At 36.7% G+C, this 18,852-nt stretch overlaps 1 protein-coding gene across 1 annotated transcript in view; it reads right to left on the reverse strand.

Annotated features, from left to right (window-relative positions):
• LOC106156515 (nesprin-1-like) overlaps positions 1 to 18,852 on the reverse strand; it is a 119,740-nt gene that overhangs the window by 20,311 nt on the left and 80,577 nt on the right. Inside the window, exons 83-113 of the mRNA XM_087005459.1 lie at positions 18,047 to 18,165; positions 17,257 to 17,464; positions 16,553 to 16,879; positions 15,885 to 16,005; positions 15,445 to 15,650; positions 15,003 to 15,145; positions 14,382 to 14,568; positions 13,821 to 14,126; positions 13,205 to 13,531; positions 12,650 to 12,799; positions 12,315 to 12,488; positions 11,892 to 12,104; positions 11,497 to 11,613; positions 11,046 to 11,228; positions 10,691 to 10,834; positions 10,053 to 10,198; positions 9,623 to 9,791; positions 9,187 to 9,387; positions 8,659 to 8,766; positions 7,674 to 8,000; positions 7,001 to 7,306; positions 6,447 to 6,761; positions 3,859 to 4,842; positions 3,405 to 3,587; positions 2,880 to 3,044; positions 2,430 to 2,612; positions 2,052 to 2,216; positions 1,455 to 1,799; positions 1,007 to 1,204; positions 516 to 803; positions 7 to 219 (exon numbers count right to left, since the gene is read on the reverse strand). Of these exons, the coding sequence (XP_086861585.1) occupies positions 7 to 219; positions 516 to 803; positions 1,007 to 1,204; positions 1,455 to 1,799; positions 2,052 to 2,216; positions 2,430 to 2,612; positions 2,880 to 3,044; positions 3,405 to 3,587; positions 3,859 to 4,842; positions 6,447 to 6,761; positions 7,001 to 7,306; positions 7,674 to 8,000; positions 8,659 to 8,766; positions 9,187 to 9,387; positions 9,623 to 9,791; positions 10,053 to 10,198; positions 10,691 to 10,834; positions 11,046 to 11,228; positions 11,497 to 11,613; positions 11,892 to 12,104; positions 12,315 to 12,488; positions 12,650 to 12,799; positions 13,205 to 13,531; positions 13,821 to 14,126; positions 14,382 to 14,568; positions 15,003 to 15,145; positions 15,445 to 15,650; positions 15,885 to 16,005; positions 16,553 to 16,879; positions 17,257 to 17,464; positions 18,047 to 18,165 (7,221 nt within the window). The remainder of the gene's footprint in view (positions 1 to 6; positions 220 to 515; positions 804 to 1,006; positions 1,205 to 1,454; positions 1,800 to 2,051; positions 2,217 to 2,429; positions 2,613 to 2,879; positions 3,045 to 3,404; positions 3,588 to 3,858; positions 4,843 to 6,446; positions 6,762 to 7,000; positions 7,307 to 7,673; positions 8,001 to 8,658; positions 8,767 to 9,186; positions 9,388 to 9,622; positions 9,792 to 10,052; positions 10,199 to 10,690; positions 10,835 to 11,045; positions 11,229 to 11,496; positions 11,614 to 11,891; positions 12,105 to 12,314; positions 12,489 to 12,649; positions 12,800 to 13,204; positions 13,532 to 13,820; positions 14,127 to 14,381; positions 14,569 to 15,002; positions 15,146 to 15,444; positions 15,651 to 15,884; positions 16,006 to 16,552; positions 16,880 to 17,256; positions 17,465 to 18,046; positions 18,166 to 18,852) is intronic.

Below are 18,852 nucleotides of genomic sequence, written 5' to 3' on the forward strand. Positions count from 1 at the left end.
TCTTACTTGATAATGTTTCCATTTCCTTGTCTTTTCCATCAATTCCTGCTCCTGGTCATATCCCCTTCTCTCCAAGACTTGCAGACGTTTGCCCATGTTCTCCATTGTCACCTTGACCATCTGCTTCTCTTCTTCACCAACTTCAGGGAGAATGTGGTGTGAAGTTCTCCCAAGCTCTTTCACATCTTCCTGTACTGAGCGCAGTTCTTTCATGACAGACTACAAAATGAAAAAGATAACCTTAAAAGTAATTTCATATCTAAGGCACTTAAACATTTATTATTTGAGCATAATGAGCACAAGGCACCAATTTTGGTAACAATTCTGATGATACTCTGCATATATTCAATAGTAAACATTTAGCAATACAGGAGTCTGAACCCTATGAAGTGTTTTTTTTACAATGGGAGAAAAAAGAAGTTTGTTACAAGATGAACTTTGACCTTGCCAGAGGTGGAGTTCACACTTTGTTCACCAGATGGCACTGGGAATCAATTCCTGTGATCAAGACATACCTCATTCTCTTTCAGTTGTTCCTCAGCTGTCCTGTCATGGTCCACTGCAAACAATTTCACCTCAATGAGGTCCATCCACTCAGACAAAGTTAAAATGGTCTCCTGGAACTGACGCTGGAATTGGAGCAGACGTTCAGAGCGGGTTTCGTCATCCTGGTCAGGTCGCTGCAGACGTTCCCAGCACTGGGTCAGCTCGAGCATTCCAATCTTTACTTCTTCTGTCTTGGTTGTGGTGCCTGGCTCGTGAACTGACCTCTGACCTTTTTGGTAGATAGCCAATGGCTTGCCCTAGTAACATGAAACACACAGGTATTTAATTTAAGGATAATATGAAATAATTGCACCAAATTCAGTGAAACTTCTGTAGTTTTTATATGGTTCTTTTTTATTTATTTTTTTTATTTTAGTAGGTAAAATTAATATTCAAAAACAATTAAATTTACAAATCAATTTACAAATAGCAGCAGGAAATGATTTTCAATCAAACCCACCTCACTTCTAGCCCTATTTATAACTTCCTCTGCTTGTTGTTTCTTATCAGCAGCCATCTTGGCTAACCTGTCCCAGTTGGCCTGGACGACGTCTGCTCTTGCCTCAAATGGGGCATCCTTGGGCTCCACATAGTTTACACCAGATGTGGACACGGAACGAATCAGTCTCTGATGTTTGGCAAGGTCTGTTTCAAGTTGCTGTAATAAATCAGATACAAATGTTTGAACCATAACAACTAATAATTCGTTTTCATAAAATTACAATTATTTCTGAATTGCAAGTTGAAAAATGAAGATAAGCCACAGAATTTCTCAAATATTATTTTCACATAAATATTGCTATGGTGCTAAAAAAAGAAACATTGCAAAATATTGAAAGAGGACTACAAATATGAAAAAATATAAACCATGTTCTTACTACAAATACATTAATTATTTACATTCTTACCTGTTGCAACTGGTAATTCTCCTCCACCAATTTTGGACCCGTTTCATCCTTCTTTGGTGACAGTGTCATTCTGCGAGTGTCTTCCATCCATTGCTGTAATTCCTGCATGGAACTCTCCTCCTCAGCAGAAAGTGCCTGGCGCTCTACATCTCTGATTTTATCCTTTATCTGTCTTTGGCCATCAATGATCTGCAGTTTGAACTCTGTCACCTGTGCCTTGAGCTCGGACACCCTGGATCTCAGTCCTGTGGCCCCCTCTGAAGACCCAAGCTCCATGAGACTTTCACACTGGACGGCCATGTCTGAGAGCTGCTGGAGGCGTTTGTTTACTTCAGCTTGCAAGTTCTAAACAAAAATAAAGTAACTTTTTAATTTCTATATAAATGATAATATGGAAACCTTAGTTGAGAGATTGCATTTTAAATTTACTGATCAAAGCAAATGTAGACATATTCATATGTTTGTGGCACTTACTTTGCACAATCCCAAAATCATATTATAACAAATATATGTTTTCAAAATGTTACTGTGCTGTAATGGCTATTACCCTTTCAAGATACGAATAAAAAATGAAAAAAGAAAGAAAACTGCCAATACCTTATTTTTCTCAAGTTGTTGTTTTAAAGTGGCAGTATCTGGGTCTGTCATCGCTTCATCTGAATTCTCCAGTCTGGCTGTGGTCAACCATTCATCGAACTCTTCTATGTTTGTCTGGTACTCCTGTAAGTCTGCTTGGTGCTTCTGCTGGTCATGCAGCTTCATCTGTCAATGCACGAGTTTTTACATGTATTTCTAGGTAATAAGTTATCATTAAAAAATCAACATTGTAGTGCATACTTCTTGCACAATTTCTTAACTCAAATTCGACTTAAAATTCTAAATTCAACAAAGAATTTAAAGATCACTTCTTGGCTATAACTATCATCTATTAAATCATGGCCTGATAAAGGTAGGAACACTACATCTGTCCTTTACCTCTGTCTGTCTCATCCTTGTTCTGGTCATAGACTGCAGAGACTCCAGTCTATCGGTCAGTACCACCAGTGTGGCTTGCATGACTCGAGGCCCCTCTGGCTCTGAGCTACTGGACATCTGCTGACCCAGGGATCTCACTCCGGCCAGTTTTGTCTTTATTTCCTCTATGTGTGTCATCAAAACCTGTAGAATTTTTTTTGTTTGAAAGAAGAAATAAACAAAAGGATAATTATTATATAGGTAAACATTGAAAATTTGTGGATAAGAAAAAGCAGAATGAAGACCAACATATGCACAAGGACATTCTACAATATGTCATTACAGGCATTTGGACATATATGCATATTTATGTATAATGACAAATGTCAAAACTACACAAGAAAGATGGCCTAATGATCCTGAATACCCCCCTGCCCTGCCCCTTCAAAGTGTTCCCTGCCCAGACCTCACCTGACACTGTGTCACCATACTCTCCAGGTCCTCTGTGGTCTCAGGTGACAGGGCATCCACCTGTAGCCTGACCTGCTCAATGTTGCTGGTGACATCCTGCAGGGCGTCTTGATACTGCTCCTGTTTATGGAGGGCTTCTTGCAGTTGCTGCTCCTTGACACCAAGCTTAAGATTGAAATAAAGAATTTATGTCAAATTTCATATTTTTGTTAACCCTAAGAAATATAGTAGAGCCACCTGTAGCTGCTGCTCCTGTCACCAAAATAAGGAGAAAAGGCAGGATCAATTAATACTTAATTTTCATATTTATACTAAATCCGTAAATGCCTTGGAGCCTTTCTTAAGTAATGGCTTCTGTATTATATCACATGACATCAATTTACTTATTCTTTAAATCCACAGTTGAAGGTATGTATATGGGATTTGAGAGACAATATTAAAGAATTACATGATCCACATATAACACAACTGATTTCTCAATGTCATATGACCTATGGAGTTTTCAGGTGATACAGTTCCACATACCTGAACCTGGAGAGTGTTCCAGGAGGAATTGAGTTCTGCCAGTTGAGCCATTTTGTTTGGGGAGCCTGGACCACTAGCACTCATAGATACATCCCCCGTAGTATCTCCCAGAGTGGACACGGTCAGGTCAGCTGGCTTCACTGGACTGCCCAGAGTGGCCATAAGGTCACTACTCACAGAAGCCTTCAAGGGAATTTAAATATCAAATTAATATCCACATGTTTTTCCTGTATACTATTAAAGATAATTATTACAAAACAGTAGATTCAAAATCAAGTAAAAGCTTTACTGTTCTACAATCTTCTATGTTTGTGAATTATTTTCAAAGTTCAAAATTTGAATGATTCTTAAAAAACATGGAATGCTTATATATTTGAACAGTACCTAGACAACTTTCATACTAATCAAGAATAATATTCAGTGAAAAAAACATGGCAACAATCTAAAAACTTACCTGGTCTGACAATGACTCTGTGTCCTCTGGCACAGTAAGAACCCTCTCTGGTGACAAGAGTTGTTCTAAATTTTCTTTGTTAGGACTTTCCCTGATTTCAGTATCAACCTGAGCACGTTGGGGCTTCTTCTGAGGAAAAATCTCAGCTTCTTCCACCTCCATGGCTCTAGCTCCTTCGATTTCTGTCACCAACTGTTCTTGTACTGGACTCTTTCTGTCCCTCATGGCACTTTCCACCATTTTCCTTAGAGAGTCCGATGGTTCTGGTTCTTCACTAGCTTCAGGGTCTTTGACAGTACCATCTGTCATATCTCTTGCAGCCATAGCATTTGAGTACTCTTCCAGAAGATTATCAGTATCATCGGACTTGATGCTCATTTGATCCGAATTATCAGTCACTAGTTTGGATTTCTGTCGATCAGATTTTTTGCCAGGTTTCGCAGCATCCGGCACATCCTCATCAACTTCACGGATCTTGGGAATCTTTTCAGGTGGTTCCATTTCTTGAGACTTGCCTTTCCCACTGCTTTCCCTGTCTGGGGCTCGTCTTTCTAGGACTGTTTCAGCAGAACTGGCACTCCAGCCTCCACTTGGGGTATTAGACCTCCCGTGCATGGCACTTTCAACCATTTCTCTCAAAGCCGTCCCACCAGCATCACCAGGTCTGAGTGAATCGGCTCCTCGGCGCTGGGTCTCTTTTGAGCTTATGGAGCCTTCAGGGGTCATCATAATACCACTATCAGTCCTATGTTCCTTCCAGTCTCCTGGTGGCTGCCCCTGGGATGTCTTCCTGGTTGCTATGGACTCGGAGCTCAACGAGGACATCAATCCCGTCTCGTCGCTAGCCAGACTCCTTTCAGAGCCCCAGTTGAACTTTTTGCGAATAGTTGGACTCATCTGCTGGGTTCTCTCCTGTAGCTGTAGGCTCTGCTCATTGATTTCTCTGATTTTCTCCTGGTAGGTCTTGATCTGGGCTGTCAGGGTCTGAAGTTTATGCACATGACATAAAACATAACATGAAACATCACAGGTAATATGACAGAAAAGCAATAATGAAGACATCTATTTGATCAATGTCAAAACACTGCATCAACTGAAATGGATTTTAATATCCCTCAAACTGAACCACTGTTCTTCTTGTGTTTGGAAAGTGTGTGGTTATTAATATTTTCTGAAACTGTAAGACAAATTAATGAATTTCAAATGCAATTCAATGGTACACAGCATGACTAAAAACCAATCACAACCTGGCTTAATTATTTTTGTAGTAATGATGAGAAAGCCTAATTTCAATCACAAAATCAAATCACAATGTCAAACAAATCCTTTGAGATAAATCATATCAGTGAAGCCAAATAAATACTTTTTACACAACAAAAAGTCCATGCAAAATTATCAATTAACCATAGTTAGACTGGAGTTAACTGCCACATACAATAAATAAGTTAGGAACAGCACATGTAATGGTATTTCCAACAAGTAAAAAAAAAGAGCTGTCTCAAAATTTCAATTACATGGGGAAAAAAAAAACTATTTCATTTTTGTAAAAATTACTGGCAGAAAAACTGAACGTAATGCACCCCAAAACCAAACTAGGCCAGCTTTGGGGCAGCAAGATTAACATCACATAGTTCATGCACTTTATTCACCTTTAACCTAGAGAATGCAGTCTAGAAAAGAAGACACACACAACAGCTGTTACATAAGGGTTATAATAGAAGCAACAATACATTCAATAAAATAACTCAATCTTGTTAGTTTTGAAATATATGGCAAACCTACAATTTTAAAGTACGAAACAGAATGTTTTCTACACATAAAACAAGAAAGAGGCAAACAAAAAATTCATTATTTTTATAACCAATTAGTAATGTAGTTAGTATGCCATTAAAAAAAACTTGTACCAGTTAAAAGTGATCACATAACTACATAATTTTGAGTGCTGAAAAAGATAAATGAACAAACGAAAAAGTTGACAAAAGAAAAAGAACCAAATGTTTGTTAAAATGTGTCAGTTGCTAAGGGATAAATATTAAAGTTTCTGCTGAAAAAAAGAAAAAAGTTGAGTGAATACATACAGTGTGACATAAGATTTAAAATAAGAACAGTTTCAAACATAACGAGATAACTAAAATATAAAAGATAAAATTGCAAGAAAATAAGATAAGAACTAATTTTAAAGAGAGATGGTGAAAGTAATGATAAATAATAGAACTTATTCTATGAAATTTAAAGATAGAGAAATGTATATGCACCCTTTAGCTTACAGTTAAGATTCATGACATTTGCAAACTAACTTGAAACTCAAGCAGTCAACAAATATCACAACCTCTGGTATCATAAACTATGTTGTGTTACACCTTGAAGGTTAACTCTTTACAACAAAGGTTTTATAAAATATGTCTTTTGGTCTCAAATGTTGCACAAAATAATAAAACACCAGAAATTGCACATATGAAATCAATAACTGTAAAATGATTATTGGATTTGGCAAGAGATCAAATAAATTGTTTTTAAAGTTTGTATTCACAAACAGTTGAGACAAAAGAAACACGAAAAAAAATCTTTGTTTTAAAGAGTTAGCATACATTATGTTCAGCAATCTGTTTCTTGAGTCCCTCAACACTAGATGCCACCACTGGCGATGTGGTCAACTTCTGCTGCGCCTCTGTAATCAGCAGCGTCAGGCGGCTAATTTCTGCCTCGTATTTCTCTTGCTGAGCAATGGCTGATACCAGCTTCTCATACTGATCCTTGGCTTCATTCTGCAGTCTGGCTATCTCTGTGCTGAGCTGTGCGCCACGTGTTGGCGAGAAGTCGCCAGCCATACAGCGGAGCTCCTCATGGCGAGCTAGAATAGTGTTTGCTTTGCTGCCATGTTTTTTAATGTCTGACAACAGTCGCTGTAAAAAACAAAGGTTATGAATGAAAAGAGATTATCTACCCTCGCTATCAAACAATTTTTTTTTCAAGTACAAAAAAACATGCCTGACAAAAAACACAATGAAATACAAAAATATCACCAAAAGGATAAGAATGAAAACTGATTCTTTATCCAGGAACATTTCATCCTAATACAAAAATATCAATATTTAAATCTGCTCTCAGCAGTGTTCACATAACAAATCTGTAATTGACCAACCTCCTGTGCTGCAAGCTGCTCCTTCAAGGACAGAGTGGTGTCTTTCAAATGCATGCTGTGTTTGGTTTCTTCCATCCACTTCCCAATGTCCGCCATTTCCTTCTCATATTGCTCCCATTCCCCAACAGTCTCTTCCAAGATGGCAGTCCTCTCACTGACCTGAGTCTTCACGGTGAACCACTGATCCTGGAGGTCCGACAGCTTGTTGGACACTGACCTGGCATTGCAAATGTCCGAAAGCTGCCTTACCGTAGAGCTCATGGCTTCCAATTTAGAGTCAATTTCTGGGGCATTTTCAAGTAAAGCCTGTCAAACAGAAGAAAAGTTAATCTTTCATGTGGATATAAAGTTTACGAATTGTATGAAAAATGATTTGGTTTATTACTCTAAGACTTGGTCTCAGCTATATTGTGGCGACTGTTAAGAATATTAAGAAACATCATTTCATTACTTGTTTCTATGGTGTTAATTATACCATTATCTTTTACATGTACAGCCTCTTTGTATAAGTATAGGCAAACTGATATTACATTTCAAATAAACTAAGTTTGATCCACCCTGCTTACCTACGTTAATACTTCAGATCATAAACACATTAAGTCATGTACTATTCTTTTCTGATAATTAAATCATGTACAAAATCAACGCATGTGTAATTTTGAACTGGACATACCCTATGCTCTTGTAGCTGCTGTTTCACACGCTCAAGACTAGCCCAAGCCAACTCGGTACAGACCACTGTCTCTGTCCTAGTCAGCTGACTACTAACAACAATATGGCTGGACTCAAAACTATCCCACAAATCTAAGGCTTCCTGTAAGTGTTCTGTTCTCTCGGCTGCTTTCTGTAGTAGCCTGGCCCAGCGATCATTGACAGAATTAACAGTTTTTGTTATGGAACTTCTTTCTTTGGGATCATCTGTGAGATTTATAACCTCACTGGCTTTGGATTCTAATTGTTCTGGTTGAGTCTTGAAAAGCTCTAACTCCACACAAAGTTGCTGAAATTGCAATTATAGAAGCATGCATAGGTGAAGATGCTGTATCTTCCTACCACTTCAAAACAATACACACGTTGTAAAATTACTTGTATTTATCTAAAAAATATTCACTGATCTTTTCTTGCAATCCTACCACCTCTAAATATCTTGTTATATCCAAAATACTGCAATGTTCCCAAACAAGAAAAATTCTCTTCCAACAAAATAACATCTATGATAAAACATTTTATGGGATAAAGAACTCATTTCATCACATTCAGACTAAGAAAAAAAACCTGACATTTCAAACACAATACCTTCATCTTTAAGTAAGGAATGTGGACAGATTATTGAGAGAATGAAAAAAAAAAGAAAACTGAATGCACCCCAGTGCTCACCTTCATGTCCTATATGAGGGAAAGTATCAATGTAGATACTGTATTTACAAAATATCACACAATCAGATTACATGCGTTTCCATTCAGTGACTTTCGTGTTTCTAGCTAACTGAATACAAGCAAGGCTACAAACAAACCGTTCCAAAATAATAACCCAATACTAAAAGCCAGCCATAAAATTTAATGTTAAAACCTTCTGCAAATCACCGTACTTCAAATATATTTCATAAGACATATATATTCCTCATATTAATATTTTCTATTGTCAATGGAAGTCCTACCTGATGCTTCTGATTTGTTTCTTCCAAGTCTCCATCTTTGTCTTGAACTTTTTCCTCCGCATTGGTCAACCAGGTATTGACTGTCTTGACCATGTCATGGTATTCAATCTGAACAAAATACAAATAATAAAGTTTTAAAATAAGTATAATTAGTAATCAAAATTATTTATTACTTCATCATATTATTTTATCAAAAGTAATGCCACATTTAATGTATTTCTGGCCTTAAAATAATGTTGTCATTACTATACATCAGTGATCAAGACAGTGGATAATGGTTGAAAGCTCTGAAAAAACCTTTTTACAAATTTCAGTTTTCACCAACACTTATAATAATTTGAAATATGTTTATTGTAGTTTTGTGATAAGTGTCAAAGACTCATACATTTTCAGTTTCCAAGATCCAAGACATAAGTACCAAAAAGGACCACAACTACTCCTACTCAAAATTTTTACACATATTAAACCATACCAAATTCAGGGAAAAAACTTCAATCAAAAGTTTGTGCTGTTTTATACTGATGTTACCTTGCTTTGTTTGGCATGATCCAACTGCTTCTCACTCTCCTTCAGCTGTTTCACTGTGGCTTCCTCAGCCTGTTTGTACACCTCTATCTCCGTGATCAGCTCTGGGGGCAGGTCACGTGACAGGGCACGGTACTTCTCACGTTGTTTATGCACAAGAGTCTTGAGGTGCTCGGTTTTCAGGATAACTTCTCTTTGCAAGGCCTAAAGAAGAGAAAAAGAGTCCGGAATTGCCTTTGTTTCTTTCAATAAGACTGTTGCAACACTGATGTAGTTTTTAAATAAGCACAAAAATAAATAAATAAACAAATATTTGAAATAAAATCCTGCGTTTATGCCATAACAAGACACAATTAAACAGTCTGCAAAAATTTCATTATTCATTCCTGAATGCTTTATCTATATCCTACAATTCTTTTTCAACCTGGAGGTGACCTACCTTATATTTTTCAGTTCTAGTATGTAAATCTCCCTGAGTGAGAGACTGAGATCTTGCTTGGGCCTCTTGCAACCACTGAAGAGTTAAATGAAGCTCCTGAAGGAATGTATCTCTAGTCTGGACTTCACCAAGGGCCGTCTGCTGGATGTCAGTAGCTTCTTTGTGAAGTCTAAAAGGAAAATCATGCCATCACATTGATTTTTGCCATACATAAAAATTTTTAATTACCATTTTTTTCTTGTATACTCAGAATTTATCTGAAACTTTGGAAAGGAATAGGTCCGCTTTGAATCAAAATTTAATTTAGGAATCAAAATTTAATCCAGGTTCTATGCCATTATGAGATAAAAGTACTTTTTTTCAGAAAAAAACTCATCCTTTGGCTGTACACCTAACAATGAAATAACTTTTCACAACTGTTACAACATACTTGTCATATCTGTCCTGTGCAGCCACCATCTTCCTCTGCACTGCAATTCTGGCATCACTGCTAGGCAGTTTACTCAGTATTGCCTGGGCTGCCTTCTGCATTTTGCCTATCTCCGAGTGCTGCTTTTCTAGCTCAGTTTTAATGGTCTGAAGAAAAAGATAAAGATGTATATCTTGATAACATATGGGCCTTACAGGGATGAGGCTGCCATTTAGTGAAAAAGTCAGCAAATATGGTGTGGGGTCCAGGGAGCTGCCTAGGCCATTGATATTTTTGGCTCCCAAAAAGTTGGAAATCTGCTGATAGTTGGAATAATCTCATCCCTAGCTTTATCAAAATATTGACATAACATTTTTATATTATATATTTTGAGTACTTTCTCTCAATCAGAAGAGAAAACAGGTACTGACAACATGTGCTGATACATGTTTGGGATAAGGGTATGGTGTAAGTTATTTCCATAATATCTGTTGTTATATTTTGCCATTTGGAATAAAAACAGACTGAATAAGGGATATGTTTTTACCAATTATCCACTCTTACCCACCCTGAATTCCGTGTTGCTGGAAACTCCCCTTTTTTCAGCTAATAAGACAGGTGAGTTTACAGAAACCACTTGACATGCAGGGTGCTCTTACCTGGCAGTCAGACATCTGGACCTGGAGCTGAGCTGTGGTGAGCTTAATGGCATCTTCCTTGGGCATCCTCTCCTCAATGGTGATTAGGAAGTGTTCAAATCTCTCATAGATTTGATAGAAAAGGTGCCACTCTGTTACATACTCCTGTAAATTATGAATGAAAATGGTTAGAAAATATTTGGTATAATAAATAAATAAATAAATAAATAAATAAATAAATCACGTTAAACCCGTTTCTTACTGTAGATATTCAGTTGAATGTGAGATGGTAAAGAGTCTGCCTTATTTAAGCATCCCAAAGCTAAAAAAACTGTTTTTATTATATCAATATAGTTCAACAATGACAACAAATTACCCTGAGTACAATCTGTCTCTCATCTGCCTGACTGCTGACGGTTCTCCACCTTTCATTAATACCAGCTATCATCCTGGTAATGACCGTCTGGCTGTTCTGGTTTCCAGAGCGGGTCAACTCTCTGGCCTTCTGGTTCATCTGGTCCACTACTGCAGCACGCTTCTGGACAGCCTCAGTGAAATTCTGAACATAACAAAGTCAACATGCAAATAAACATGCCCATAATGAACACTGCCCCCTGCTGAATAAATAATGTTTCTCAAACAGCTTATTTTGGGAAGGAAGTGAGTATTGGTACTTTCAATGATCTAAAATTGGTTACAACCTTGATGATAGTATACATAAAGTAAACAAGTTCTATTCATGACTGATACTTTTAAGTCCAATGGCTTAAATCCGAAGTTTGCGGAGTTTTTATATTCAAGAGTTTCTTATCATCAAGATTACATACCTCAATCTGGACCAACTGTTTAGCAGCTTGTTCAGAAGTGGCAGCAGCAGTGGTGTCAACATTTTCCCATTTCAGTTCCAATTCTTTCACTGTTTGGCTAGCATCTTCGAGTTGACCCTGAAGCAAAAAAAATGAATAAATAAATTAATAACAATAATAAACCAGCAATGTAAACAAAAATCCCTATTAATCCAAAAGTATGCCAAGCATCAGTGATTAAAATATTTGACTTAAAATATTTCACTTCCTTTGAAATTACACTCATTAAAAGCAGAATTTTTGCCCCTGTTGTAACATTCATTGTTTTTATTGTTAAAAAATTGAGAAATGTGAAGATGTTGGACAATATTATAAATTTATGTTATAGCCATGGAGACAGTATATTCAGAAAGTACCTGGAACTCATTCCAGTTTTTGAGCTCATCTTCTAACTGTTTCTGGCGTTTCGCGGCAGCTTTCAATACATCAGTGAGTTTCTGGTTGAGAGCTTCTACTGACTGCTGCAGAGTCTCTTTGTCATTGGGATCAAGTGTTGGGAAAAGACGCTCTGCTGTGTCTTGGATTCTGGACATTTCATCAGTTCGCGTATGTCCATCAGCAAAATATTCCTGGGTCACAAAAATATACACAATTTATACATTTGTATCAAACACAGCAGCACTTTTTGACTGAAATAATTCAATCATGAAAACTAATTCATGACAATATTTTTCAGGACAACAGAGATCACAAGGTAGTTTAATTTTTAGAAAAACAAACATCAAAGTAACGCAAATGTATTTAAAAAATGCGGAATTTCTTATTTCATATGTACTCACCCTGTGTTGCTGTAGCTGGAAGGTGATGCTCTCATAATCTATCCCATCATACACAGGGACAAGCAGTTTCTCAGCATCCTGAAGCCAGATGGTCAGTGTCGTCTGCTTGTCATCAAATCTGAGGCGGTTATTCTTTGCAGCATTCAAGTAATCGGATTTACCATATAATTTGGACTGAAAATGATAAAAAAACATTATAATTAATGTTTCAATATAAATTACTATTATTTCAACTCAAACATTGTGTAAAAGGAACTGTTGAGTGCAATAAGATTGGCAATACCAGGAAATAATCATTATATGTAATATATGAAACATTTTGGTTATACATGTACCTGCAAAGCTGCTCTGTCATTTTCGTATTGCTCTAATCTGTCTGTCATCTCAATAGGCATAATTTCATCAAGCTCTTCAAAGTGAGCTCTCTGCTGAGCTATCTTGGTTTGTACTTCTCTTAAATGGCTGTTTATTTCATCAGCAACAACCTGAAATGAGACATTACAAATTCATCAGATGAAAGTTCAATAATCACATCAAAATCACCTACTTCAATTCTAGTCTGACTCTTGAAGATACTGCGTTTCTTTATAATTTAGTCTAAAACTGCAACTAAAAAGTTGAATTTCTACATACAAATTAATACAATAAAATGCTTAAAGGCCGATAGGGCTTACACATTAATAATGCACACAAAGTTCATGAAATACCTGAAATTAGTGGACATGGCATAGGGAAACCTTGTTGAATACAGTGACCATTGTTTTAAAGATCCCTTATGTTGTTTCCTTTTAAGAAATGATCCCTTACTTGATTAAGAAATAGAAAATAATTACGAGTTACAAAACAAGTGCCATATATACCTGTTTATTTATCACATTTTTCATCATTACCTTGTGTTTCTTAATCTCAACCTCCACCTCATCAGCTTCCATACTGAGAGGTACCTGGACCACAATCTCTCTGTTCTTCGACTGCAACCACTCTAAAGTCTTATCCATTTCAGTCTCAAAGTCTCTCCTGTCTGACATGATTTTGTCCAATTCCTCCGTTTTCTTCTCAACTGCACGGAGCAATTTATCAAATTTCTGCTTGAGGCTTTGGTTTTGGTCTGCCACTGTCCTCTGGTCAGTGGTGTTGCACTCTATGGCTATCTGCTGCCCTTTGTCCATTATGGTGGCCAGCTGGAGTTCTTGCTCCTCTAGGATGGTGTGGACAGTCTAAAGTATGAAAAATATATAATTAGACAGTTTTGTATTATAATATTGAAATATACTCCCATATACTCTCAAACAATACTATATAACTAAATGTTATATTGATTTAATTCCATTTTCTGAAATAGAATGTTTCTCAGCATAGAGAATAAGAGAGATCTGCACTATAATTACTTCATCCTTTTTTATCCATATAGACTTTCCCACGCCAAGAAATATTCATGTTGAAACAATTGTGTAGACGAAATATAACTGCGCCAGTGTATTCATTTGTGATATTTTTTTCACTTACTTTGTATCTGTCAAATTTAGTTGGAGTTGGTATGCCAAGCTCACTGACTGCATCCAGTTGTTCTTGGCTCTCCTTCAAACAAGTTTCAAACTCTGTCTTCAGACTCTCATAATGCTGCCTGATAGTGACAGCATTTTCCAGCCTGGCGTAGGACTGTTCCACCTGCATCATGACCTGGTCAAAGGTCATCGTCAAGCGAGACAGTTCCGAGGCTTCCGTGGTTTGACCTTTGGCTGCCATACTGTCTTTTGATTGGTTGAGAGCAATGATGGTTGGCTGGTAATCATTCAACTGGGTCTGCAGTTTCTGTAGAACAAAATACAAATATTTTATTGTTATCTAACAAGTGCTTGTCAACTTGCTTCTGCTAACAACTGTCTGAAATATAAAGAGGCAACAAAATACTATATCTTTCTTTTATTTTTCTCCTACATGCAATATGTCTAGAACCAAGGCTGAAGGCTCTTATTTTTAAACCACATGATCCCTTTTTTTAAAGTCCTGGGTATACTGTATGCCTTTGAAATTCTCCAAAAAGCAAACAATCTAAGCAATGTCTACCTCACACTGGGCCAGCATCTTCTGGACCTCTACCGCTTTGATGGCCAGAGGTTTGTTCAGCCTGCGAACATCTTCCTGCAGTGAGTTCAGGATCCTGGCGCACTGGGAGATCTCATCGTCCAGCTGACCCCTGGCATATACAGTATCCTCCAGTGTCTTCACACGCTGTTTGGCCAAGTTGGATATCCTGTGGGAATAGATCAGTGTAGATGTGAACCCACTGTATTCAAATACATTTCTATTTTTGTTGATGTCTTTACATTATGTTCAAGACATGTAGTTCCTTAGATGGAGAAATTTTAATGAACATTACTTCTCAAGTTTAATTTCCTGCAGCAGTGAATGAATATACATGTGAGAAAACCAAGTTCATATTATAAACTTATTGGAACTGAGTTGCTTTTTTTCCACTACAACTGCTTACAGGTGCTGGTAATAACCTGCTGGTTATTACAAATAATTCCTTAGATGGAAAATTTTTAAAGAACATTACTACTCAAGTCTAAATTCTTGAAATGAATGAATAAACATATGAGAAAATAAAGTTCACTTCATAAACTTATGGAACTGGGTTGTTATTTTTTTCTACTGCTATAATTGCCTACACCTGATGGTTCTTACCTCTGATGTCTATCCCTGAGTGTTTTAATCTGTGCTTGCAGAGTCAGCTTGTCTGCTTCGCTAAGTGACCCCAGGAAACTCTGACCTTGAGAGGTCACTTCATCACTGAGAACTTCATATTCAGCTATCTTCTGCAACAAACTCTGTAAACGAACCAAAAAATGCATTTTATCTATCCAATAATTTCAAAATGTATTCTGATGTTCTCAATACTCTCCACTTAAAATTCTTGATCTACCAAATGCACAACAAACATGAATATGTCACTGCTTCTACATGATAAAAACCAGCAATGTTGGCTCTTTGTTTCACTTTCAATCACCCCAAAACATTAAATGTTAACATTAAAACATTAAAGAAAGTAACTTAATCTGGCAAATTTCAGACAGTGATTTCAGATGGGTGTTAGTTATTACATTAGAAATGTTGTGTCAAACCAAACCTGATATTTCTTGAGCTGTTCCTCTATCAGCTCTATTGTACAGTCCAGTCTGATCTCAGTAGTGATGGTAAGCTCTACTTCCTTTAGCCACAGTTCTAGTCTCTGAATATTGGACTCATATTTCCTCCTGACGGTTAGGCTCATCCTCAAAGTGGTGACATGCTCAGACAGGCGTGTTTTCATTGTTTGATATCTTTCAAGTAGTTCTAGAAAAATATAATATTTCATCAAGAACATGTACAGAATACCACTATCTTTTTAAACTCCACCAATCATCAGATGATTTTAATTTGTAGAGAACATATACATATTATGTGTGTATATAATCTCTTTTAAAGAGAAATTGCTTATAAACTCATAAGATACATGTAATAATCTAAGAGTCCCTCTTTCTCATTGAAAATTTTAAGATTTTTTTTCAATATCAAAGTAGAACTGACCCTTCAACATTGTCTCCAGCTCAGAAGTCCCCTGCTCATCACAGTCAGTCTGGAGATTTCTTCCCTGGGTCACCACTTCCTCTAGTGTACCCTCCATGGAAGTAACCTCTGTCAGCAAAGTCTGTGGAAATAAATGAGATCATTTCAATATGTGTGACATTTTGAAATCTGAAATCGGAAGAGCCTCTGGGGGAAACCACGATAAAGATGGAGGAAACGGGCTAAATTGGTTATCTTGTCTTTATATTTAAAGATTGTTTATATTTATAAAATATCAGTATTATGCTAATAATACCGCAGGCAAAAATGTGAATATTATTTTGCTAACAGAAATTATTAAGCTGATTGCACACAGCAAGAAATGCCACGGAGTTGATCCACGTAGTCCAATGGTGTGTAAGGGAATGGGGACTTAGGCTCTATTCCCATAGATTTTACATCGATCTATCCCCGCGGGGAGTCTCACTAGATTACTTTCAGATAATCCGACTTAAATGTCCGTCCCACCTACTACAAGCTGTAAGGAGGTAATTAACTTTCGTGTCCACTCAGCTGACAGCTATTTAGCGTGAACCCCCAGGGAGTTAGGTCGATCTAAAGTAGGTCGATCTAATCTATGGAAATGGGGTGTAAGTCATTTAAAGTATTTCTGGGGCAATTGTACCAACCTTGTATTTTTCATGCTGCCTCTCCACTTCCACAGCATATAGCCTTATGGTGTCAATTTTCCCAACAATCCTCTCCTTTTCCACAACCCAGATTGTTATTTTCTCATAGCTCTGGTAGAACTCCTCTCGGAGCTCCAGACTCCTAGAGAGAAGCTTCTGTTTTGTGAGGGCGTTGTTGTGAAGCTGGCTATGCTCTTTCTGAACAGACTGGATCTGTTTGTCAACTGATTCCCGCTCTGGGTGGCTGAGCTCAGAAAGCAGTGTCTCTCTTTGTCTGCTCACGGACTCCAGCACGGTGTGTTTGCTCTCTATTTCTTTGCAGATGATCTGATAAATGAATTTAAAACCATTGTAATTCTGAACCATGCATAAGTTTGCTTATGTGTTAAGTATAACTTGTGATGACACAAACAGTGTATACTTTTGTTAAATTTGTATTCCTCCAGTAGGAAACTAACATGTACATTTTCAAAATATTTAGCCTGTTGAAAAAACAGGCATGTAATCTGATTTCAGATCTGAAATATATAAATATAAATATACTCAGCAATAAAATGTAAGAATCAGAGAGAGTCAGGCTTTGACAATTATTTCAGGAAAGGAAAGAATTTCAAATTATATTTTGACCTATCATATTTATATAGGAAAAACCGGCAGATTTTGACTTTTCATTTTATTAGAAAGCAATTATCTAACTTTCTTACATTATGCTCATGCAACTGCTGCTGTACATTTTGGACCCCATGTCCCAGAGATAGCCGACTCCCCACCATCTTCTTTCTCTCCTTCAGCCATGCCACGTAGCCGTCCAAGTCCTTCAACAACGTCTCTCTGCTGATGATCACCACCTCACACGCCTGCTTCTGATGTTTGGAACGCTGGCGTAAATCATTGTAGCGACCTTCTATATCTCTGTAAAATCAGTCATGTTTCTTATTTACTTGCATTCTCAAATCAATGCAATGGCCTTCCTTGTCTTAAAAAGGCTTCCAGGTAATGACTTATTAATCACGCAACACATTTCAGCTTATCTTCAATATCTACACTTTAGTACTGAGCATGAGAATTTAGTATTTTGATAACCAGAGGGTAATATTATGATTGTAGTAATAAAATTTATTAATGTACTGTTTTTTTGAACTAACAGTTAATCATTAAACATCCTGATGATATTGATACAAATATATTTAATAATATTTAAGTATTCTCTGAGAACTGATATAAACTTTTACTACTACTCACTGTGACTATATATATATATATATATATATATATATATATATATATATATATATATATATATATATATATATATAATAGTGTAACCACCAGGAGCCAAGAGTTGAAAGACCACCCCTTATAACTATGTTTTTAAAATAACATATTACCCTGGTTCAAAAATTAAGCCTGAAAGTTTAAAGCCCATCTTTTTTTTTTTTTTTTTGAACTGGCCTTCAGACTCCCCACCAGTTGAGAGAAGATCATTTGGCTTACCTGACTTGATAGTCCACCAGGTTTCTGTCATGGGGACTGACCCGGGGGGCAATTCTTCCACCAAGTTGTCTAAATGCTGCCACATCTTCCTCTTTACTGTCTAAGTCTGATACAAGTTTCTGAAATGGGAAAATTTAGCTACTGAGAAACTGCTGAAAATGTTTCACTTTTCAGTGTATAAAGTCAAACATGATAAGAGGAATTGTTACTGTTCAGAACTTCATATTAATATGAGTGTCAGGAAAACCTCACAAGTGAGAGTGGGATCATGATCAATACAACTGCATTTAATTTTTTAATTAAACTAGAAAAAGACCTTTGGTTACCAATTCATCTGAGAAAAGTTGTGAAATACATAAGATCAAGGATGAAAAAAATGTAAAGATGAAACTTTTTTAAGGCCCATTAGTGAAAAGTTTTTAAAAAAACCAAAACACCACTGAACAATTTTTCCAATATGTGATATTCTGCTATTTTAGAGCCTATACTTCATACAAATGTAAATATAAAACTTGTTTTAGTATTACTAATTTTACAAACTCAAAACTTATGCATTTATACACAAACCACATACTAGACTCTTGTGTATAACTACTGATATTGGACGACATTAGGTGTGCCAGATGCAATAAGACAGCAAAGCAATTGTTGCTAATTATCTTCCAGAGTAAGCACATAGTGTCAACATTCATGGAATGCTGTGTCAGCCTTGAAATATGCTCCACAATTTCTATACATGCATAAACATACTTTTTCACTGACAGTGCTGAATAGATATAGAAAGTTCAAAATAATGTGTTTTAATT

This window comes from Lingula anatina, chromosome 2 (genome assembly GCF_051362555.1).
Source record: "Lingula anatina isolate TDL-2025a chromosome 2, LinAna3.0, whole genome shotgun sequence".
NCBI lineage: Eukaryota > Metazoa > Brachiopoda > Lingulata > Lingulida > Lingulidae > Lingula > Lingula anatina.